This window comes from Mytilus edulis, chromosome 10 (assembly GCF_963676685.1).
Source record: "Mytilus edulis chromosome 10, xbMytEdul2.2, whole genome shotgun sequence".
Classification (NCBI taxonomy): domain Eukaryota; kingdom Metazoa; phylum Mollusca; class Bivalvia; order Mytilida; family Mytilidae; genus Mytilus; species Mytilus edulis.
This window is the reverse complement of record NC_092353.1, coordinates 17,239,053-17,264,356: the sequence shown is the minus strand read 5'-3', so window position 1 is coordinate 17,264,356 and position 25,304 is coordinate 17,239,053. Positions and strand designations below refer to the sequence as shown.

Below are 25,304 nucleotides of genomic sequence, written 5' to 3'. Positions count from 1 at the left end.
ATTGACCAGTTAAGTTCTCAAAAACCATTAAAAAATAAATAAAATTTTATAAAACTTTTACAAATGGCGTATAATTATACATATAAAAGATTAATGAAAAGAAAAATGGGGGTTCATGGGCAATTTTTTTAAAGGCATTCAAATGGATAAAATCAGAGGATTTCGAAAATCTGACAAAATATCCAAAACATGACAAGCAAACATCCTTAATACGTCAGACGCCCGTTTTGTCTACATAAGACTCATCAGTGACGCGCAGGTCATTATAGTTATAAAGCCAAAAAAGTACAAAGTTGAAGAGCATTGAGGACCCAAAATTCTTTAAAAAATTGTGCTAAATACGGCAATCTGTCTCCGATAATTATATTTTTAAAGCACTTTATAGTTTTTTTATAATCAGTGAAATACCGGTACAACATTTTTTAAGCCTGTTATTTATATCCTTTTGAAACCAATGTATTTAATTGTAGGTACCTACATGTCTGAGATTAAATCTTCACCTAAAAGATATTAACTACTATTGCTTAATAAGCCAATGTAGTGTTTATCATGTTTAATAAACTGTGCAGTTATTGATGTAAACGTCATAAAGTGGAGAAGGATCTGCTTGTTTCTAAATCCGTATGGGGCAGACTTCATACAGGTGCTTCTAAATAATAATGAAAAGAAGCCAGGTTACCCTTCACGTAAAGTTCCCCTTTATGGATGACGTCTTCTCACTACTAGTATATAGATGATTCAAAGTTTGGTGACTATTTTGAGCGCATCTATTCCAACGAACTTCAAAAATAGGATATAACATGTACAAATAAGTTTGCCTCATATTTTAACTCATATCAAAACTGACAATGAGGATCGGTTGAGAACTAAACTTTATGACAGGAGAGCTTTCTTATTTTATACTAGCCCTTTCCATTAATATGTAGCAACATCACAGTAGAGCCTGTATATGGAGTATAAATCTCCCCGTTGCTGTCATACGCTAGTTCAAAGTTTGCAGTTTCAATCATGATACTTAATAAAGGGGTCGATTCTTACAAGGAAGCTTATGAACTAAGGGTTTGTCGAAGTAAACTTATAGTCGTCCCATCAAAAGTTCTACTTACGCTGTCATGATTTGTTTAAATGTTATGCTAGTAAATCCGTGTCACAGCTGGTCACGGATGAGTTACCATTGTCGTACCCACACGATTCTGTACCTTTCCATGATCGAGACTTCACAAAATACTACTTTTAAAGTTTATACCAAATTTGCACTTGCTGTGAGCAAAATATAAAATGTTAACCCCTGAGATGACCTCAGGATTGTTGAGGTTCTTTTGCCCTGTTTTTAGTTTTCTATGTAGAGTTTGTTTACTAATTGTGTTGTCGTCGTTTCACGAGGATTATTTGCCATGGGTATTGTTGCCTTTCTTTAACTAACGATTTCGTATTTAATCCTCTTCTTTTGCATCTTGTTTTTTTTTTTTTTTTTGATACTTGTTCTCAATGTACTCTATGCACTCTCTTTGGCTCACGATTTCTGCTGGGCAAGATAACTTTGAACATTATTCTTTATCTTTCTGCCTTTTGGACTCGGAATGATTGCATGGCTGATGATTGGTGGTTGATTTCCTGTGGCAACTAGGACATGCATATTCAAAACGAGAATATATTTATTTCACGTAACAGGTTCAGATGGTTATTAATAGGAATTTCACATGGTAGCAAGCTTACTTGGAAACATACTTCTGACTTCCAGCTCGCTAATACTTATAAATATCACATGCTAAGCGGATAATCACCAATTTCAAAGTATGTATTGTTAAAAAAAATACATCTTCATGCAACAAATAAGATAAAATCCACAAGATTCAAGCATTTATTGAAAAAAGTTAATACACCAAAACATTGATTAACATCAGGAAGCTGCAAGTAATTTTGTATTGTACCACATACATATATTCACAATTCTGAAGATTTGATCAGAATACTAATACAATTCATTGTGCTCAATATGAACAAATACCAATTTAACAACAACAATAAAAACACAGTAGTGAAAAATGAATTGAAATCTTAATGCACATATTATTATAGTATTTCAAATGTGTGTGCAAATATAAATAAAGGTACTCGGATTTCAGTTTGATTGTCCTATGTTTAGTTTTCTGATGGTTAAGATCATGTATATCAAATGACGAATGTGTTAAACCATTTGATGTGTTTTAAGTTAAGATGAGACCGTAACGCACCAGAGTTAAAGTCATACACATAAAACTGCAATAAAGTGAAAGAAATATAAATATAAACGCAACAAAGTGAGAGAAAAAAATATACATATGTGATCTCATATAAAATATGATAACAAAAGGTCAAGACATTCATTGTCTAAATGCTTTAAGATAAGGAGTAAGAGATTTTTTCCTCGTTTAAACCTGTATTTATATTATTGAAAGGCTTGCATTTGTCCTCATATTTTATAGAAATTTCATTTTGAAGTACATAAACTATGCAAGGTAATTACTAAATCTAGGTACAAATTAAGTATAGGTATACACAAGTAAAGTTTGATTATGTTGAACTTTGTTTCATTGAATTCAAAAGTGTAGAAAATTGACGAAAGATTAAAGTCTTTCATCTATTTGTATTTTATTTTAAATCCCCACGCTTTTAACCATATGTTCATCACTTATTATGCAACCGTGGAGACAGAATAGCTGAGTGGTGACCGGTGGGGAAAATAAGAACATTAATCTTGAATAATTCAAAATCTTTTAGAGGCTCTTATCTCTGATCCCTCACTTTTGAAAAATCTTGAAAAGACATATGGCAAAAATGAATAACTGCTTACAAGACGGTTTCTGTATCTCAAACATCTACACTGTTTTAATAAAAAAAATAATACAAAAATGTGCTCTCATATAAAATTGTTCCTTCGTAAGAAATAAGTAATTCATTTACAACATTTCAAACTGGCTTGTTTGTATACAGTCACATAAAATGGAAATGATTGTTTTCAGTAGTACAAAACACTATCTAGTGTTCTATTCAAAATAGTCTATACAAACTCTTTACACTAGATTAATAATTAACCAATATACAGCTTTGATTGGTTATTGGATATAAATAACCGTCATTAAGCATCTTTCTCCAGATGACATTACTTTAAGGAACTCCCATGTTGTTGAGCTCTCTGGCTTCTTGGCAAGCAGCACATGGTCCACAACATAAAATCACACAACAATCATCACACATGGAACCCTAAAATCAGACTTAGTCTAGTTAAAACGTGAATGATTTGATTAAATAGTTTTACCGTCATAATATAAATGATACCTGCTTTAATAGCCAAGGTAAGTTGTAATTTGATTAAATGTTGCATGCTACTTCAGCTCCTTGAATCAGAGCTGAAAAGTGATAGAAATAATGCACTTATCTCTTTAATTTTCTGCAATATTACTGAATTCGAATCTCTCAAAGGTGACAGTTTCCGTAATTTAGCATTTTCGTATGTGTTACCGGTACTATTTATGTATGGTGACTCCCCCCTATTTTATGGTGAATGTAAAAAAGGGCTTGATGATGGAAGTGTTTTACGACCTGAAATGGTCTAACAGCCCTCCCACGGTCCACGTCATTGAATTCCGAGTGCTAGTGTGGTTGTCTTGCTGTTTTGTGACTATAATATCTATACTGCAAATAAGTTCTTTTTATGTCTCGTGTTTAAACTGGTTTTTTTTGTTGTTGTATCGTCATAGTTCTTAGCTTGTTGTTTTCGTTTAAATCATCTATCCCGTTTTCTTGTTTCACTATTATGCTTTATTTAGCAACGAACTTCAATCTTAAATCTTTGCTTTTTATGAGGTATGTTGTTCTTTGTACTTTTTCGAATCTTTTCTGGCATTTACTACTCATATCTCGTCGTTTGAATATTATTTTTTTGTAGGTTACTATCGGATTAATTTTTCAAATCCCTCTATGTCTGGTATGGTGTGACGGCGTGGTAGATATAATAAATAAAACCACGCAATACAGCTAAATCAATGCATTTTTTCTCTGGCTGTTTATGACGTCTTTACACTAAATCCATTGGATGTTGGATGTGTACGGATTGACAGTTTAGTCTTAGATGCACGATTTTATTATTAGTTGTTAGTGGCTTTGAACTAGTTGTTAGATAACTGCGAGTACTCTCAGATCTGTTCATTGTGTCTTTTTGTGTCGGGATGTATAAGTACCCGGCCACGTCCACTTGTATGTTTGTCCATCTGATGAGTTAAGTCTTGTTCAACTGATTTTTATAGTTCGTTCTTATGTTGTACTGTTATACCACTGTCCCAGGTTAGGGGAGGGTTGGGATCCCGCTAACATGTTTAACCCCGCCACATTATTTAAGTATGTGCCTGTCCCAAGTCAGGAGCCTGTAATTCAGTGGTTGTCGCTTGTTTATGTGTTACATATTTGTTTTTCGTTCATTTTTTTACATAAATAAGGCCGTTAGTTTTCTCGTTTGAATTGTTTTACATTGTCTTATCGGGGCCTTTTATAGCTGACTAAGCGGTATTGGCTTTGCTCATTGTTGAAGGCCGTACGGTGACCTATAGTTGTTAATGTCAGTGTCATTATGGTCGTTTGTGGATAGTTGTCTCATTGGCAATCATACCACATCTTCTTTTTTATACATATCATAATTAAAAGAAATTAGATTAATTATGTAAAACAAAACAAAAAGGCATAATAAAATGAAACATTTGTAACTTTAATTCAGGGGATATAATATGGATTAAGCTCGATCTATGGCCTCAGTAAATATTATAGTAAAGGGAAAATAATTAAGGATTGACTGTAATATTTTTTCTGTCTATGAAGAAATAAAATAAATAATGTGGTGCACACTGAATAACGCGGGTAGCGGGTTATTTAACAGTGTGCACCACATTTTTTTTATGTTATTTCGAATAGACAGAAAAAATATTACAGTCATTTCTTATAATTTAATTCTAAATTTCTTTTAAAAACGTAGAAAACCATGAAAAAACGTTGATGACGTCACGGTCACATTACTTACTTGTGTCTATGGGCTGATAACAAAATAACGTCAGCCAATCAGAAGACGCGTTACATTTAAAATTAAATTATATCCCTATATCCATCTCAATAAACCTCTGTTGGGGTAAATTTATAATGGTCTATAGGAATTAATCCCGTTACACATTCTTTAAACATACGTTAATTATATACGGTTTAAAATCAATAAATATCAACATGTTGAAAGAATATCATTTATCAATCATCTTGAATACAAAAGGCAATAGAATTTAACGCTATTTATATCATATATAAGTTTTATTTAATTTTTGAAATGACATGCAGATTATAAATCCATTTTTAATTCATAATCAAAACTTATCAATAAAATACAATGTTGGCAATACGGTTTGTCTCCCTTCTTTTTATAGAATGAGAAGAAGCAAAAAAAAAAATATTATTGAAGTCGTCCATTCAAACAGTGTGTTATATAGATATTTGGGAGCAAAATATGCTAATTTATCTATACAACTGTATTTAAACTGTGATTTAAAAAGCCTAAATATCTCATATCTTACTCTGATTCCTCCAACACTCCTTATCCTGCTTCTAAGAACGATTTCTCCTCCGGGAACGCAGGCTGGTGCACAGAAACATTCTCCAGTTCTGGAGGCCAAGTTACAGACGGCACATGGGTAACAAAAGAATGTGAAAACACCTATAAACATTTCATAAAATTATTTACAAATATTAAGTTATTTTAAATGAAAACTTTAATACTCTAGATGACAACTAAATGTTAATGTTTTTATTCTCAGATGTAAAAGTGTGTGCTAAAACCTGTCATTTAATTTCAAGAATAGGTAGACATTTTATGTATTTCAAATTTTAGTAATTTATTGTATATTGTTAAATGTAGTTTAGATCTATTCATTTTAATAGTCTCTTATATTTCTGTATATAATGGCTCATATTTTATGTAGTATTGTTGTACAATTAATAAATATCGATTGTATTCATTGTTGAGAGATGAGACATAATAATGTCATATGGATATAACTAAAATGTGTACAGGAGACAAAGAAAAAAGAATGACACAATTGATAATTTTCGGTTGCTAAACGTAGGGTGGAAAACATTTCATGCACATTCGGAATAATAGAATTTATGTAATATACATAAATTCGGTTATTCTAGTGGAAAGTTTTAATCTCGTCCGTTGCAGTGCTTTTTTTGTTATATTTATAAATTATCTGTTTACAGAATTTTTTTAAATACTAAAGGCTTTTCTACCTCAGGCATAGATTACCTTAGCTGTATTTGGCAACACTTTTAGGAATTTTGGATCTCAATGCTCTTCAACTTCGTACTTTATTTGCCTTTTTTTTAAAACTTTTTTGGATTCGAGCGTCACTGATGAGTCTTTTGTAGACGAAACGCACGTCTGGCGTATATATAAAATTTAGTCCTGGTATCTATGATGAGTTACTTCCTTTATAAATTCATATGAAGTCGTTAAGATGTATAGTGGTGACGTCAATTTGACATACGCGTTCTTTTTAACTTTGAGCTGCAAGAGAGCAGACGTGTATAATTACAAAGCCGATTTCTACACTTAGGACTTCTCCTATCGGTCGAGTACCAAAAGAGAAAGATTGGAGGTTAATATTTCATTTATCATATCCGGAAGGTTCCGGGGTCAACGATTTTATTGATCGCCATGAATGTTCCGTTCAATATGCATCTTTTGATGAAGTTATACAAATGGTCAGTTCACTCGGAAAGTGTGTATTGATTCAATGATTGGGGTCCGGCACATAAAGTCCGCTTTTCGTTTGCTGCCAGTGCATCCATCAGATTTTGAATTGTTAGGGATTTATTTTGATGAAAAGTTCTTGTAAATAAAAGTATGGCAATGGGATGTTCAATTTCATGCAATTTATTCAATAACTTTTCGACCTTTTTACACTGGTTAGTAGTTGAACGGAGTGGAGTGAAATCACTTGTGCATTATTTGGATGATTTTTTATTTGGAGGCCCTGAGGATAGTACACCTGTATGTCAAATGATGCTAGACACTTTTTCAGATATTTGTGAGGAACTAGGTGTTCCGATTGCTTCGGAAAAATCAGTTGGACCTGTAACATCTTTGAAATTTTTAGGATTGGTCATTGACACTGTTGAAATGGTTGTCAGAATACCACAAGACAAATTGTTAAAACTAAAGTCCTAACCTGAACCGATTTTGTTGAATAAACACAAAAAAAAAATACACCCAAGGACTTAGAATCAGTAGTGCCACTGGGTTTGATGGCTTTCTGTTCAAGGGCGATTACTTTCCTTCGGGTCTGTAGAAAGGGTCTATAAAAAATAAAAAGCCTTTTTATTCAATTTGAATAAATAAAGATCTCAAAGAAGATGCAAAAGTCTGGCTGATTTTTCTGGAACATTTTAACGGAGATTGCCATCTATCAGAAAACACGCGGATAACAAATGAAACGTTGCAATTGTACACGAACAGCTGTGATGATTTAGGTTGTAGTGCATATTTTGATGGTAAATGGGCACAATATAAATGGCCGGAAGCATGGCCAAATATGCCAATCATGAGGGACATTACTGTTTAGTGTTAGTTCCAATTGTTTTAGCTATGTTTATATGGGCATCAAATTTCCAAAATCGAAAGATTTTATTTCGAATTGACAATATGGCATTAGTTAGCATTATCAATAAAAGAACTGCCAAGTCGAAACGTGTGATAGCATTCATTCGCCTCCTTGGTTTTTTTTACAATGCAGCACAATATTCAGTTTAAAGCACAACATATTGATGGTTTTAAAAATGAACTTGAAGACTCGATTTCTCGTTTTCAGTTGAACAGATTCCGGTAACTAGCACCCGGGGCTGAGTCGGTTCCAGAAAACCACCCGGAAGAGTTCAGAGATTTGATATTGAGTCTGAAACAAACAGATTAATTAATTGTTCGCTTGCTCCTAATACAATTCAAGCTTATCAACAAGCTTTAAATGCTTTGGCTAAATTTATATGACATATTTCTGAATAATTTGCAAGGCGCGCTTGAAATGTTTATTTGTTCTGGTTCTTATACATATCCAGATACATTTGGTACTAGTATGTGTATATCTTAAGTAATTTTAAAACAGTATTGGCCACAGTCCTATCGCAGCTTCATCCCCACTTTAGTGGCGGTTGATCCGGTACAGTTGAGTTTGACATATACCGTACCTAATCAATTTGGCAACTTCGCTGCGTGTGATAAACTACAGTTACAGTTGTCTATATTTTAGTGATAAAGTACATTTTGTGGATCGCTGTATCCCAGGATCAAACAGCTAAGTTAGTTGATCGCTGTATCCCAGGATCATACATCTATCTATCTATATATATATATATATATATATATATATCTAGTTATCTGTAGGTTGCCAGAGGTAACCAAAAAAATGATCTATACATCTATGAATCTATCTAGTTGAACAATATTTATCGTTGAATCTAAATTTGTGTATATACATATTTAAATTTGTGTTTAATAATAAAAAGCTGTGGTCAATACTGCCAATAAATCTTAGTTTTACAAGCCATCTCGAATAACAAACTGTGAAACGTTTTCACCCAGAAAATCAATGACTGTGTACGTGACAAAGTGTGGAAAAATATGTTTTTTGGTTTTTTTCTTTTATATATCCGGGTGCAGTTATGGTTTCATGCAGTCATAAAATAATTTCAAAAGTCAACAAGGTCAGTATATATGAGAAGTTCTACAGGACGCAAGATTGGCATAGATAGAAATGCAGTACGATAATTCATTGTAAAAAGATTCAGATGGAGGAGAATTTCTATGCCCGAAATAAAGATCTACGATTTTTAAAGTATATTATTATAATTTGTTCAGATCCTCTTGCAGTGTTGATGTATCTGCATCTGATGTTATTGTTAGATAGATGATTGTGTCGTCGGCAAACAATCGTGTTCTAGATCGAACCCCCTCTGGCATATCATTAATGTAGTAGAGGAAGAGTGCTGGTCCAAGGACTTAACCTTGTGGTACACCTGATTCTACATCAATGAAGCCAGAGCTTACACCTTCAACCACTACTGACTGTTGTCTACCACTTAGGAAACTCTGGATCCATCTGTTGGTTTTTCCATCAATCCCGTATCTATGTAGTTTATGGATCAGTAGTGAATGGCTTACTTTGTCAAAAGCCTTGGAGAAGTCCATGATTAAGCAATCAGTTTGCTTTCCTTCGTCCAGGTTTTGCGTGATATCATCTATGAATTCGATGAGTTGAGTTTCGCATGATAATTTTTTGCGGAACCCATGCTGCATAGGATGTAGGATATTATGTTTGTCCGAGTGAGCCATGATGTTGCTGGTAATTATGTGTTCCATGATTTTGCATGCTATACACGTTAAAGATACAGGGCGGTAGTTTTCTGCTTTGTATTTTTGGCCTTTTTTAACGATTGGACAGACGTTGGCTGATTTCCAGTCTATTGGTAATTCTCCAGACTCATATGACTGTTGAAGGATGATGCTAAGTATTGGTGCTATTTCGGTGGCTAATTCGTTTAGAACCTTCGATGTTATTTGGTCTGGGCCAGCTGCCTTGTGTGGATTGAGGTTTTTCAGTATTTTCAATATTCCATTATCTGTGATATTGATTTCTGGCATAGATGGATAGTTTTTGTTTAAAGATCCACATCTGTCTTGGAATTCCTGATCTGAGAAGCTTGTTTTTTTCAGTAAAAGCAGACTGGAACTGTTGGTTTAGTATATTTGCTTTATCCAAAGGATCTGAAAATAGAAGGCCATCCTTTTTCAGTGGTGAGACTTCATTTCCATCACTTCGTTTGTGCTTGATGAATGTCCAGAATCTCTTCATACAGCCACGATTTTCTATCATGTTATCTTCTGGTGGCGTTACGATAGATTCCACATACTTCCAGTATGACCTCCTCAGACCTTGTTGTACCTGGCGTTTGATTGTTTTGTATTTCTCAGAGTCTTTCTTGTCATGAGATTTCTTCTTTTTCTTATACAGCCGATCTCTCTTTCTGATGAGTCTTTTGAGATCTCTGGATATCCATGGTGTGCTGTCCTTGGTTCTAGCCTGTTTGTGTGGGATATTCAAATTAACGCATTTCTCTAAACTTGTTTTAAATACTAACCATATGTCATTGATGTTACTTGTGTTGGTTGTCATTGTTACAATTTCATTCTTAATATTATTTATATCTTCCCTCATCTTATCCCAATTGGCTTTGCTGTATAGAGGAATCTTTCTTGCTGCTTGCTTTTTTCTTGAAGGGATGACACTTATTTCAGCAAAGACGATGTCATGATCAGATACTCCTGGAAGTATTTCCACCCTTGTAAAACTATTAGGATGATTTGTTATTAGCAAGTCAAGTGTGTTTGTCTGCCTTGTTGGTTCTTCAACAATCTGTAAGAGACCATTATCATCCAGTATATCTCCGAATCTTTGATGTATTCCAACATGTTGTGTGTTATCTTTTAGGCATTTTGCTTTCCAGTCCCATCCCGGAAGGTTGAAATCCAACTATGAAGCAATTCTTAATACTTGCTGTTTGATCAATGCTTCTTTTGTATTCCAAATATCCTGGTTCATTTGCTGTCTTTGGATTGTAAAATGATGATATATATATATATATATATATATATATACATATTTTTCTGGCCAGCCAATTCTATTTTACACCAGATAATTTCACAATCTGTGTCGAGCTCTGGAACAGGTGAACTGATATATGTATCTTTAATGGCAATAAGTACACCTCCTCCACATAGCTGTCTATCATTCCGGTAGATCTTATAGCCAGATGGAAAAATCTGTGAATCCTTTATAGAGGAGTCAATCCAAGTTTCCGTTCCAATTACGATGTCTGGGTATGTGCTCTCTACAAGATTTTTAACTTGGCATTGTTTTGTCTTTATAGACTGAAAATTTACATTTAGTATTCTCAATGGTGTGGTATTGTTCTTTTTTTTGTAGCAATTCCTACTTGATCTATCGGGTGTTGAAGAATGGATAGGTTTTATTCCAGTTTCAGTAGGTGATGGACTTTTTAAGGATGTATCTGATAGTATAATGAAATGGTTTGATGTACTGAATGACAGGTCATAACACAAGGTCGAATAGTTTGGGCATTCACACAAGACGCAGTCCCAAGCTACTGCACTATCATTTACAAAGATGTCATATGACCCGCTATGCATTGATTGACAGTTTATATGGTACCATTGGTTGCAAGTGTCACAAACAATACCTCGATCATTCCATGTCACAGGTTCATCGCATGTACCGCAAGGGTATAATGACTGGTTAGGACCTGGGTTTAGGTTGACATCATTTGATATAGCAATCCGAGTCATAGACAGAAAGGTCAAGAGAATGTCTTCTCTGCTTGCACACTGTTTCCTATTTAGGTGTGCAGTTTGTGTGGTGATGTCAAGGAATTTTATCATGGCAAATGAGAGGCCATTTATCTTGGTGTTATTGCAAATGACAAATTTGCTATCCACATATGGTTGGTTAAAGGTACTGGTGACAAGTATACATGAGTACAAAAATATCTGACGAAATACAAGCATTTTGTGTATCAACGAGCCAAAAAGTTGGACGACCTGTTGGATGTATGATCCCCAAGGAATGAGACTACTTCCTTGTAGGGATCATTGCTCTAAGGAATGATATACTTCCTTAAAAAGCAATCGAACTTCCAAAGGATAAAACACTCCTTTGTAAAAGTTTTCAGGTATGGCCGGTGTTTGTGATCGTTGTTTACAAAAGTTGACAGGTAAAGCAGCAACCATTTGATTTTCTGGGGGGGGGCTATGGTTTTTTTTTCTGTGCAAACTTTTTTTTTCGCCTGCGGCGAAAAACAATCTATTTTTTTCGCGACAAGTCGAAAACAATTTTTTTCTTTCAATTTTAGCATTACATATAGTGGCAGCTGAGGGTGAAACAAACAATTTTTTTTTCTCCGAATCAAAAACAAATTATTTTTTTCTCCAAAAACTGGAAACAAACTTTTTTTTCCAAAAAAACCATAGCCCCCCCCCCCCCCCCCCCCCCCCCCCCCCCCCCCCCCAGAAAATCAAATGGTTGCTGCCTAAACACTTCAGACTCAAAAGTTTAATGCTGTCAATTTTATAGAAAAATGGGAGATTTTTACGGTATGGTATGATGTATAGTGTGATGTAATGTTACCTTACCACCTTTTTCACAGTAGAATTTTGTTAAATAATAGGATTTTAAATACAATTTTCGGAGACTCAAAATTTTCCGCCTGCAATTTAGCGCATGCGCAACACAGTTCTACGTTTACTGTACAGCGTTGGATTGGTTTCTGTCATCTAAAGTAGTAATTCGTTGATCATCTAAAAGTAAACCCTCATCGAAGAAAGCAGGTAAAGGAGAGCTGGCCCAGCACGTCCGTTCAGCTGTAATGACTGAGACGTGACTGAATGGATGACGGATGACATGGATTGGAAAGTAATGAGTCCTTGAGAATTGGGCATTTATAACCGAAGTCCATGAGAATCGGGCATTTATAACCTAAGTCCTTGAGAATCGGGAAATACAACCTAAATCCTTGAGAATCGGGAAATTAAAACCTGATTTCTTATGAATCGGGTAATAATTACCGATGTCATTAAGAATTGAACACCTAGTACCTACCTATGAGAACCGTACTCTGTACAGCACAAAAATTCCCTTACAACGACAAATTTATCAGATATTTTAAATTTGGTAGTCGGTAACATTTACTTCTGAGAATATTTTTTGGTCGTATTTTGAACTTTCTTTCACTCAAAAATATTAAAAAGAATGATGTTGGTTTAAGAGCCTCACCTAAAAGGTCCTTATGAAATGTTGTGACATATTAAAAACAACATGACACATGCTTTACAATATACCCTAATACGATTTAAAAATATTACAGCCATATAAAAGTGATAAATAACTTACAAGTGGCCATATCAGAGAAGCAATCAAAGAGTCCAGTTGTCCAGGTTCTGTTTCCGTCCAGTGTAGTGACCATGAGTTGATTCTGCGTTGCTGCTGTTGGTTGATTGACCACCACCGTCACATTTGAGGTCGATATTCCAGAAGCAGGAGGAAGAGATGTCATCTGCTGCTGTGATGGTCCATAACCAGATTGTCTATAACCAGGTGGTCCATAATTAACTTCCGGGTCATCATATCCGTACTTTGGGTCGCTGGTCGCAGATGGTTCCATATTCTATTATGTCTGTGATAAACTGAAATATATTGTATTGTATTTAATGTTGAATCTGCATATACTGTACGAATCATACTGGTCTGATTCCTTCTAAAATATAAAGCTTTCAACAAATAGTTTACATCGCCGCCACTGCCGGACAGACATTCCTATATCTCGCATACTGCGACTTTCGTTGCAGACAAGACAATAAAACTGAGAGCAATAATTGCTCAACCCCGTTCTTAACAGTTTAAGCATTTGGTAAAAAGGAAGTAGGAAGAATAATTAACCTGAAAAAGTATGTCCACATTAAGCCTGATATCAAACGTGAAGCTCTTATATTTAAATTGATTGTGTAGAAAGATACGACGAATAGTTCATACATGGCCATGCAGTTAGTGTTAAAAAAATACCCTGGTATCTAGGAGTTAAATAATCAATAATAGGAAGTTAAATAACATGCTATCTAGAAGTCGGATAACAAATTTCAGAGAGCTACTGATTGTAATTTCCTATTTCATACATGGTCATTATGCTTAGAAATCTTAGCAAATATAAGAATTCGGTTAACTGAAAGTTGATAAAACCGTGTCCGACGGTAAAGAACAGTGCTGACATGAAGACTGATAACAAATAACAGGAAGTTTTACTTTTGCATCCGACAGTCATTATAATGTGCTACCAAAAAAAAAGCTATATTTTTTTTATCAATATTGTATATCAGCTTCTAGAGTCATTCAAGACTTTTACATTGTATAATTTCTATTTTCAGTCAATCTCCAAGTTCTTGACATAACTGTGCATGACAGAAATGTAATGGGACGGACGGACAGACAGACAGTTGTTAAACAGTATAACCTTCCTGCCGAGCGGCGGTAAATTAATCGCAAAATCCAATAATTATTTTTATTTTCTGAAACGCTCAATGAATATTAGTTAAAGTATATATGTAAATCAATGAATTTAAAACAACTTTTCCAGGTACACAGGTGTGTTTCTACCCGGAGTAAACATGTCCTTACCAGCCAATCAAATTCCTACTGATAAGGAAGAATAATAACATTCTCCATTATTTTGAATTAAAACACAGTTTACATCAGTTTATATCGAAACTCTTCGTAATTGCAAATACAATAGAAACCCTTTTAAAAACGTCTTCGAATATCAGTAAAGAGAACATCATTAAACTCACATTAAATGTGTAATAAAAAAAATCGTTGATTTGTGAAATACGTGTGCTACATGCAAGTATCGTAACATTACATCGATTCGTATGATAAAACAAGGTGTACACATTTGTTCATTTACTGGCTTATACTCGCGTTAAGAAAAAAAATGAAGACATTAAGATCAATGCTGTTAATTGTCTGCAACAATTACTAGAAATTCTGTTTGCTTACCTTAGATTGCCTTTTTTTATACCTGTGTTTATAAATAAAGATTACTTAGAGCATGCGCTTTCTACATAATAGTTATAGATGTGACAATAACAACATTTAAAGGGGTATGTCATGATGCGGACAGTGAACAAAAATCAAGTGGTGCATGCCGTGTTTTTTATCAATAAAGTTGAGATTTGATAAAGCTAGTAGGGAAAATAAGTAGGGGACGTTTGCAATCCGTTACTTAGTTAAAAAGAAGTCGCATAGATGATATGGTAAAAATGTATAATTATAACTCCAAAATTTATAAAACTAAACAAACTTGAAACAATTGAGTGACTAAAACTAACGCAAGAAATTTAATATTATAGTACTTAAATCATTGGATGTTAATGTAACCATGTAGTACGATTCATTCTTACTATTTAATCAGTCAGGATTCTACTTCGTCAAAATTATCTCCCCATTACGCCAGTTCATTTTCGTACTCGTAGAAATGGAAGCAATTGTAGGGATGACGCGGTCCCAATTTTGCTCTTGAAAACCGATAAATTTATCCACATAGCACTATTACGATCCTTATATGTCAGTTGTATTTTAAAAGACAAATGTATCTTCTAGCTAATGAGCATAAGTTAGTGATCTTGTCTGCGTTGATTCAACGTAAAACTATTGTCTGATCGGTTGTCAGGTGGATTTTTGAAAATTCTTAAACATTTAAAAAAAAATCTAATTAAATATTTCGTGGAAGGGCAGACTAAAGATTTTCTGTGGTTCAAGATTATAAACCCTAGTTATCACACACAAAAAAAAATCTCGAAGATATGCATTTTCATCATTCAACTTAAAAGACTGTCGTCAAGTACTTTTAGTAGAAAAAAATAGCCATTCGAACACACCTACTCTGTTTTTGTGATTCATTAGATAGGAATTTCACTTGACCCATATATTTCATCTTTTCGTACTGTGATATATTTATGTTATAAAGTCAACCTGTAGCTTTGATATATAAAAATGATAGAATCTGAAGCGAGATGATATATCAAATACTCTATTTTTGTAAAAATATTCACCTCAAACACGCCCTAACATAAAAAGGTGCACTCGATTTTCTCTTTTCGATACAAATGTTACCCATTTTTGGGATTTTTTTCTTGAGTCACATAATGGAAGGGCAGACACGAAAATTAATGAACTTATAGATTGATATGTTCTCCGTCCGTGGTAATTTAAAAAAAAAATCGAAGGTTATGTATTTTCTACATCCAACTTGATAGATACCCATGTCGTCGACTTGATATCTAATTGTTCTGCATTATTATGTAATAGATAAATTTCGCATTCTCTAACAAAGAGCTTTGATTCTTTTGTTCTATTTCAACTGGGTTTCCGCCTGTAATGCTTAGCGAAGAAGGTAGAACAAAATAAAGATTCCGTGATGCAATTTTCCAACATTTTGTAACATGCCATGTCACCATTTAATCGACGCTAAATGTAATGTATAGAGGCGGTATATTGTATTTCACTTCTTTTTAGAAATAAAATAATGCTCACCCTTCGGTCATCAGCAGCGAACAGCTATAACGTTTACAGGAGGTGTGTTGTTAGCTGGATATATCTGCAAACAATTTTTACAGGTTCCCTATTTACCATTTATTTGCAGCAAACCTATAGCTGGTCTGTTGCAGATGTGCAGCAAACATTTCAGTCCTGTAAGGGCCTGCTCAGAGCAGTGAGCAGATCCAAATGTTACTTGATCCGCAGTTGACTCACATTCGAAAAATCAGCTCAATATGGGTAGGCGTTTAGTAAAAAAACAGACCATATCATGATTGTTCGTTGCGAAATTATGGAATGACAGAATGACGAACGCGCGAAAAACTATATAGCTTCGGCCATTTTGTGGCAGGGCCATAAAAATCATCAAAGATACCAGGATTGTAATTGTCTACAACATACGCGCTTTTCGTCAACAGAAGGCCCATAAGCGATGTTCGAATAAAAAACAAGGACAAATAAATACAAAGTTGAAAAGCATTGAGGACCAAATATTTCGAAAGATTAAACCAACTTTAAGCAATCTTTTTTCTAAAGTAGGATATCCTAAGAATTTCTAGCGACATATGATACATGAATATGTATTTAAGAAAAGAAGATGTGGTATGATTGCCAATGAGACAACACTCTACAAGAGATCAAATGACACAGAAAAAAAACAACTAAAGTGCATCGTACTGCCTTCAACAATGAGCATAATCAATACCGCATAGTCACCTATAAAAGGCCCCGAAATGTCAAATGTAAATCAATTTAAACGAAAATACTAACGGCCTAATGTATGTACAGAATTGTGCCTGGTATTCGGAACATTTCAAAGTTTTGTCAACAGATAATTAGATCAATGAAGTGGCGTGCTAAAAGAACAATTTTTATGGTGTGCATGATAAAGAAACGTCAAATTAAGTTTTGGTTACTACAATTCATATTTCATGTAAATGCATTGAAATGTGTACAGGGTAAACACTATTTGTTCAATAACATACATGATCATAAAAGAAATATCTTTTTTCAGTGAAATTGTTCCTTTTATCACTTGCTTGGGTTATTGTTTATTTGTCAATTATTAAAATTTCGGGTATTGGCCAGAGCGCAGTATTTTGAACCATTTAAGTGAGAGCTTCTGTCATGGTGTCTCGGCGAGGTGGACAAAGTCGACTTCCTTCATATGCTATGTTGGCACTTATTTTGTGAAAAAAAAACCCTTTGAACAGTGTAATCCCGATTATCTTCTTTGCTATCTTTTTCTTATTTCGGGAATATGGTTTTCTTGGTAAATTTTTGATAGTTTGGTTAATTCATCTGCGACTTTTTTCGATCTGGGGCGATTAAGTCTTAGAGCTTGACATACAAAATAGACATCAGTATCGGTTTAGCGCAAAATGTTAGACACTGAGATGAAAGGCTTTGGATACACCTAGAAGGAGATTGAAAAGAAGGCAAAAGACGGGCAAATGTGGTGAGTACTTGTTGAGGCCTTATGTGCTGACAGACACAAAGAGAATGAGTGAGTGGGAAAGTGATCTCATTGATAATAATGTTCTTTTCTCTTATTTTATATATATATTTTTCAATTTTGAGGATTGACGAATCTGGTGATATGGTGTGTTCGTATGTTTTATTGCATTGTTTTATACCACATCTAGGGGCATTATGTTTTTGGTCTGTGCGTTCGTTCGTTCGTCCGTATGTCCGTCTGATCCGGCTGCATGTTTACGTTTTTGGTCCACTGAACATAGAAGTGATGGTGAGAGTGTGGCATCAGAGGCGGATTTAGAGCCCCCTGCCCCCCTCCCTTTTGTGGGAAAAATTGGTTGATTATACAGGGTATCACGGAAGCATGGTCGGAGCGGCCCCCTCTGAGGCAGTTAGCGTGTCCCCACTTATGAAATTTTTTAGATCTGCCACTTGGCATCCGTGTACTATGGACACATTCCGGCTTGTTTTTGCTGTTATGGGGATTGTTCACTTTCTAAAAGTAAGTCTTATCATGGCAAGGTTAGTGAACTGGATGGGCAAATGCTCACATTAAAGCTGTACCGATATAAAGCGCTGAATGTACTGCATTACATCATAGCTCATGGTGGTGCTCATAGTGAACGGAAGCTTATACGTAGTATATATATATATAATATATTGACATTAGCTGCCTATTGTTGAAAACTTTTAAAGAATTTTTAAAATATTGAGCTCTATGATCCTCTATGTACTCTGGTTTTCATTGACATATATAACATCTCTTTTTTTAAATTTCAGATTGATATTTCCGAACATGCATTTCCTATCACGATTTTCCTTGATCATGTGTTTCTACCAGGAAGCATCTCAACGGTTCTTAGTATGAAAAAATTGAAGAATACGTACAAGATGTCATGATTTAGTTGACCATTACAAAATATCTGTCACATATAATTATAGGTAAATGCTCACCAACATTAGTGCACCCCTTCTTGTCTTGTATGCGGGTTTTTTTTCGGGGGTAACTTGAATTGCTCATCTGACCAAGTTTCCATTGTTTACTTTTTTAAAACCTTTTCTTTGATAAAGGTGTTCAAATAGAGTAAAACCTATATATCAAGGTTACCCTCGGGATCAGATAATACTGACCTTTTGGGCTAATAAGAAGTATGACCTTTGAACTAAGGTTTTATTACAGAGGTCAAGTTACATATAATGGTGTTAAAGATATGTCTACCAATCAAAGTGATCAAACAAATTGGCCTAAGATTGAAAGGAATTTATGTCTATTCAACTTATATTTCAGTCTTCCATCCATGGGGTTGAAAAAAACATGATGTCTACAATTCTTAGACATTTTTTTGCAGAAGATAGAATGTCATTAAACTTAATTACCATAACAAAGAGGTCAATTATGTTGTGTTGTGTAATTTAAAAGTACTTAACCATAAAGATCAAAAGTTAGTTTGGTCTAAAAAAATGAGAGGAGTTTCAATTTTTTTTACTTCACCTTTCTCTCTTATTGTTGTTGATCAAAACAGTTGCCAATCATACTGGTATTGTAGCAATACTCTTAATCAATAACAAGGACCTATCTTTTCATAAACATATCACCCTAATTTTCTACTTTTAATTTGTCAAATGTGCACATTTACATTTAGATGAGAATTAATTGGAACTATATTTCAGTGTATATAGATTAATTGGTTAAAACAGCTCCATCCCTGTTGGTTAGGCAATGCTGTAGGAAGAAATTGTAAAAAAAAAAACCCAAGATTTTATAAATCATTTATAGTCTCATAAATCAAATTCAAGAATTTGTCTATAATGCTAAATTTTTATCCATGGTCAAATGGTTTGTAGACAGGCATTAGCTAAATCATAAAATATGAACTAAATAGACTGATGACCACTAGGGCCAATTTCGGCTGAACTTGGATCTTAGGTTGCAGAGAAGAAGATATTAATTCTTCTGATATCAGGTAACTAACGGAAGCCAAGTAGCGGTAAGAGCTAATATAGCCTAAATCATTAAGATGAGATAAAAATTTTAACTAGAGGCTCTCAAGATCCTGTGTCGCTCACATGACTCTACTTGGGTTTTTGAAATCATATAAAAAAAGATAAAAATCATAACAGATACTTAATTAATGATTGAGGCCAAATTTTGTTTAATATTGGCTGCATAATTTAATAATAAGTCCTGGTGGCCATCTTGAACAGTAAATCAGCAACACTTTATCAGCACCTAATAAAGAACATTTATGACATGTTTAGTTTCATTCCAAGCAATGGTTCTCTAAAAGAAGACATTTGTATGTATTTCCCATAGGGTCCTATGTTAAGCTGGCGGCCATCTTGGATGATGGATTGGCTTCAAAGTAACAACACTTGATCAGCACCTCATAAGGAACATTCATGCTATGTTTGGTTTCATTCCATTTAGTGGTTCTTTTTAAGAAGACATTTATATGTATTTCCCATAGGGTCCTATGTAAAACTAAGTTCCCTGCTGTCGTCCATCTTGGACGATGGATCAGCTACAAAGTAACAACACTTGGTTAGCACCTCATAAGGAACATTCATGCTTTTGTTTTGTTTCTTTCTCTTCAGTGGTTCTTATAAGAAGACATATGTATGTATTTCCCATAGGGTTCTGTGTGAAACTAAGTCCCTCGCTGGCGTCCATCATGGATGATGGATAGGCTTTAAAATAACGGCACTTGGTCAGCACCTCATAAGAAACAGTCGTGCCATGTTTGGTTCCATTCCATTCAGTGGTTCTCTAGAAGAAGTTCAAAATGTTAAAAGTTGATGACGACGACGAAGACAGATAATGGACGCCAAGTGATGAGAATAGCTCACTTGACCTTCCAGGCCAGGTGAGCTTAAAAGAAACACAACATACTGACCTTTTATTTTAAGAAAAATAACACATTTTTTGCTGAGATTTTGTTTATTATTAAACTTTTTTTTTATCATACAAACAAATCAACCACAGGTTTATAACAAATATTATCAGCATTGGTAAAATGCAATAAATCATATCGTTTTACAACAATGTAAACAGACTGAACTCAGAAAACATTTATAATATCTCTTTTAAAATGTATCTTATAAATTAAATCACTTGGATCTTAATCAAATAAATTTATTTCATATTAACACTGCCCATAAATAATTGGGTTTTTTTCGCGCATAAAGTTATAGTATTTTCTTAATGTTTAACATTGTTCAAAACATAATAGTTATAAAGCAGGCTGTAAGGAATACTGATGAGAAAATCTGCCAATAAAATAATCACCTCCTGTACCATTTATATAACACTTTTTACAGTTGTAATCTAATCACTAAAAATTTAACATTTACCAATAAACCATGAAAATGAGGTCAAGGTCAAGTGAACCCTGCCAGGCAGACATATACAACTTACAATCATTCTATACTTCAAATCATGTTGACTATTCTGTATAGAATAGGATCTTATCGAAGAAACTAAACATTAACCAATGAACCATGAAAGGATAAGAGACACAAGCAAGATAGAATTTCGAACCATAATCACGACAATGCATCTGCATTCAAGATATGGAGTATCTATTCTCACTTTCTGTGACATTCCTCACAAAGGAAAATTGTTAAATAAAATCCACGCTTTCATAATCATAATCAACATATTTAAATTTGAAAAAGGAATATTTTAACAGGTCATAACTGCTATATATTCGGAAACTGATTTTTTAAATTCATATGCTGCTAAATATTGTTTTGAATCTTTGACTTATTGAATGCTTTAAGTTGACTTTGAGATATTTTAACCTGCTGCAGAAAACAGAGAAGGCTTTGCAGGGTTTAAGAATCTATAAACAAACGATAAGAAGATAAACATGAAATTAGCAATCAATTAAAAAAGGGTATATATAATTTGTTATAATGGTATCAAATATGAAATTTGATGAAATGATGACCTTTATCCAAATGAAAAAAATAAGGTAAGTTATGAAAAGTAAACACCTTTTCATCTTCAAAATTTATTATTTTATTTTTTTTAAATTACTACATGATCCGAATTATTGTGTTTTCATCAAAAATAAAAAAATCTCTGCTTATCAAAAAACCACCATTTATTTAAATAAAAATATAAATTCTAAAGAGTAATGAGATTATTTTGTTTTGTAATGAGATAATCTAAAAAGGAACCTTAGTGTTGAAAAATATAAAAATTTAATTTTTAAATTTCTGTTACCTACATAATGCACATATTCCAGTATTCATTAACATTCAAAACAGGTAAATATCAATAACATAGAATACTGAAAGAGGATCATAAATGTCAAGACACATTATCATTATTAACTTCATTTTAACATCAGTTTTACAGTCCCTTTTCCAACAAAAGTATACACTGTTTTAACTGATTGAGTCAGCCAGAGTACATGGAGAGAACCACCTTCAATCCTAGTCAAATAAGATAGGAGTCCAACACACCTCCAATGATCAGGGTTTGAACACACAACCTCAGTGATAAGTTTACAATACCTATATGAATTAGTTAACACCACATGGCCACTGATGACCCTGACTTCATAATATGACTACAAATTTGCTTTGTATATATATATTTTGTTGTCCAATGTCTGCCTATACAATCACAATGTTCAAGGTCATCTGGGATGTGGTATTGATTTATCTCGTGAACTCTGAACCAGTAACCTGGATTATTGCAATGTTTACTTCAGATATTTAACAAGGGCACAAAATATGTATATCAACACACATTGTTTAATCTCAGGGTTAAGATTTTAGAAACTTGACACCTTTGATATAAAACAAAAAAATAAGAACACATTATGCAAACAAAACAAATAAATTAACAGATTAACAGCTAATAACAAATCTATTATAAACACAGCTTCTTTCTCTTTATACATTTGTGCCGGGGATTTATTTAATTTCCCGGGTATCAATTTTCGTGAAATGAGGAAAACTTGTATTTTGATGGATATTTGATATCCTGGTTTTATCAACCCTGTATGAAATAAACCTAAGAAAAATTTACTATTTGTTGATCATTTGAATTGGTGGTTAACTTGTACCCATGAAAATTGCTATACAACGAATAAAATGAATCCGCAGTATATATATTGAGAAAGAAACCTGCAATAGCACAAGCCATAGCGTGTATAGGTAGGAAACTTTAAATTCAACCAAGTTAACGAGTTTCTAACACTATTTCAGTAAATATTAGCAGAGAAGGGAAGCAAATAACCTTAGTAAAAATAAAATAAAATCATATGCATATATTAACCTTGAAAACAAATGTTATAAATACATATATATAAATGTGTTCCAAGATACAACCAGGTGCTCCGCAGGGCGCAGCTTTATACGACCGCAGAGGTCGAACCCTGAACAGTTGGGGAAAGTATGGACAAAACATTCAAGCGTGATACAGCTCTGAATTTGGATTGTGATCAAATTTTTGACATTACATGGTTTTTTTTTACACAAAACAAATGTCAAGATTTTACAAATCAATTAAAGATTTCTTCTTCAAACTTTTTAAATCTAAAATTAAATAGTTGACACAGCATAGGTTTCTGACACAGAATGAATGTGGTCTAATGAACTTTTTTTTTTTTGCCTTTGAGCAATTCACTATGCTGTTGAATATTAATCCTCTCAAAAAAATGTTTGAAGAAATTTTCTTTTTATTTATGAAATCTGAAATGAGAAAAATTTAAACCCCCCCCCTTTTTTTTCACATCCCCGTTTCCCTTTTTCCAAAACTGATATCAATTCAAATTTCTAATGGAGTTTGCAACAATAACTACTCTTTTAAATACATCATAAAATATTAAAATGTAAAATAAAGTGCTTGTTATCACTGAATGGTAAAGATTGGTTGGTAGTAAAAGTGAATATACATTGTTTATTGTATAAAACAATAAAAAAAACTTCATCAGCAACATTTTATATTGGCAAATTTCCAATGAAGTTATTTACATAAAGTTATTGGCAAATAAAAATAGAAAATGACATCATAGTCATGTCAGGCAAATGTCCAACATACATTATCTAAAAACATTTTAGATAAGATAAGGAAAAAAAGCTTCATCAGCAACATTTTATATTGGCAAATTTCCAATGTAGTTATTTTCATAAAGTTATTGGCAAATAAAAATAGAAAATGACATCATAGTCATGTCTGGCAAATTTCCAACATATATTATCAACTACTATTCTATACAAAGAAAGATAACTCCAATTGAAAATTAATTGCTATTGCACAATATTGTGCAATTAGATATTTCTTGCTATTGTGCAATACTGTGCAATTGAAAATTTCTTGCTATTGCACAATACTTGATATGGAATCCTGATTTGGACCAACTTGAAAACTGGGCCCATAATCAAAAATCAAAGTACATATTTAGATAAAACATATCAAATAAGCCCAAGAATTTAATTTTTGTTAAAATCAAACTTAGTTTAATTTTGGACCCTTTGGACCTTATAATGTAGACCAATTTGAAAACTGGACCAAAAATTAAGAATCTACATACACAGTTAGATTTGGCATATCAAAGAACCCATTTATTCAATTTTTGATGAAATCAAACAAAGTTTAATTTTGGACCCCCATTTGGACCAACTTGAAAACTAGGCCAATAATTAAAAATCTAAGTACATTTTTAAATTCAGCATATCAAAGAACCCCAAGGATTAAATTTTTGTTAAAATCAAACTAAGTTTAATTTTGGACCCTGTGGACCTTAATGTAGACCAATTTGAAAACGGGACCAAAAATTAAGAATCTACATACATAGTTAGATTCGGCATATCAAAGAACCCCAATTATTCAATTTTGATGAAATCAAACAAAGTTTAATTTTGGACCCTTTGGGCCCCTTATTCTGTTGGGACCAAAACTCCCAAAATCAATACCAACCTTCCTTTTATGGTCATAAACCTTGTGTTTAAATTTCATAGATTTCTATTTACTTATACTAACGTTATGGTGCGAAAACCAAGAAAAATGCTTATTTGGGTCCCTTTTTGGCCCCTAATTCCTAAACTGTTGGGACCTAAACTCCCAAAATCAATACCAACCTTCCTTTTGTAGTCATTAACATTGTGTTTAAAGATCATTGATTTCTATTTACTTAAACTAAAGTTATTGTGCGAAAACCAAGAATAATGCTTATTTGGGCCCTTTTTTGGCCCCTAATTCCTAAACTGTTGAAACCAAAACTCCCAAAATCAATCCCAACCGTTCTTTTGTGGTCATAAACCTTGTGTCAAAATTTCATAGATTTCTATTAACTTAAACTAAAGTTATAGTGCGAAAACCAAGAAAATGCTTATTTGGGCCCTTTTTGGCCCCTAATTCCTAAAATGTTGGGACCAAAACTCTCAAAATCAATACCAACCTTCCTTTTGTGGTCATAAACCTTGTGTTAAAATTTCATAGATTTCCATTCACTTTTACTAAAGTTAGAGTGCGAAAACTAAAAGTATTCGGACGACGACGACGACGACGCCAACGTGATAGCAATATACGACGAAAATTTTTTCAAATTTTGCGGTCGTATAAAAAATGTTGTGCCCTCACTTCAC

The 25,304-nt window shown here is 33.5% G+C and overlaps 1 protein-coding gene across 4 annotated transcripts; it reads right to left on the bottom strand.

The window, feature by feature from the left end:
* Nucleotides 1–1,847: 1,847 nt before the first annotated feature.
* LOC139490511 (placenta-specific gene 8 protein-like) lies at nt 1,848–14,820 on the bottom strand. Of its 4 annotated transcripts, none has more exons than XM_071277293.1 (4): nt 14,688–14,820; nt 13,032–13,324; nt 5,589–5,728; nt 1,848–3,243 (listed from the first exon to the last, which is right to left on the bottom strand). In XM_071277293.1, exons 2-4 carry the CDS (start codon nt 13,300–13,302, stop codon nt 3,148–3,150), a joined length of 507 nt encoding a protein of 168 aa, XP_071133394.1. In that variant the 5' UTR covers nt 13,303–13,324; nt 14,688–14,820; the 3' UTR covers nt 1,848–3,147. The 4 variants fall into 4 exon arrangements, with proteins under 4 accessions (XP_071133394.1, XP_071133395.1, XP_071133396.1 ...); XM_071277294.1 differs by having other exon boundaries at nt 14,480–14,694; XM_071277295.1 differs by lacking the exon at nt 14,688–14,820 and adding an exon at nt 14,310–14,500.
* Nucleotides 14,821–25,304: the final 10,484 nt, after the last annotated feature.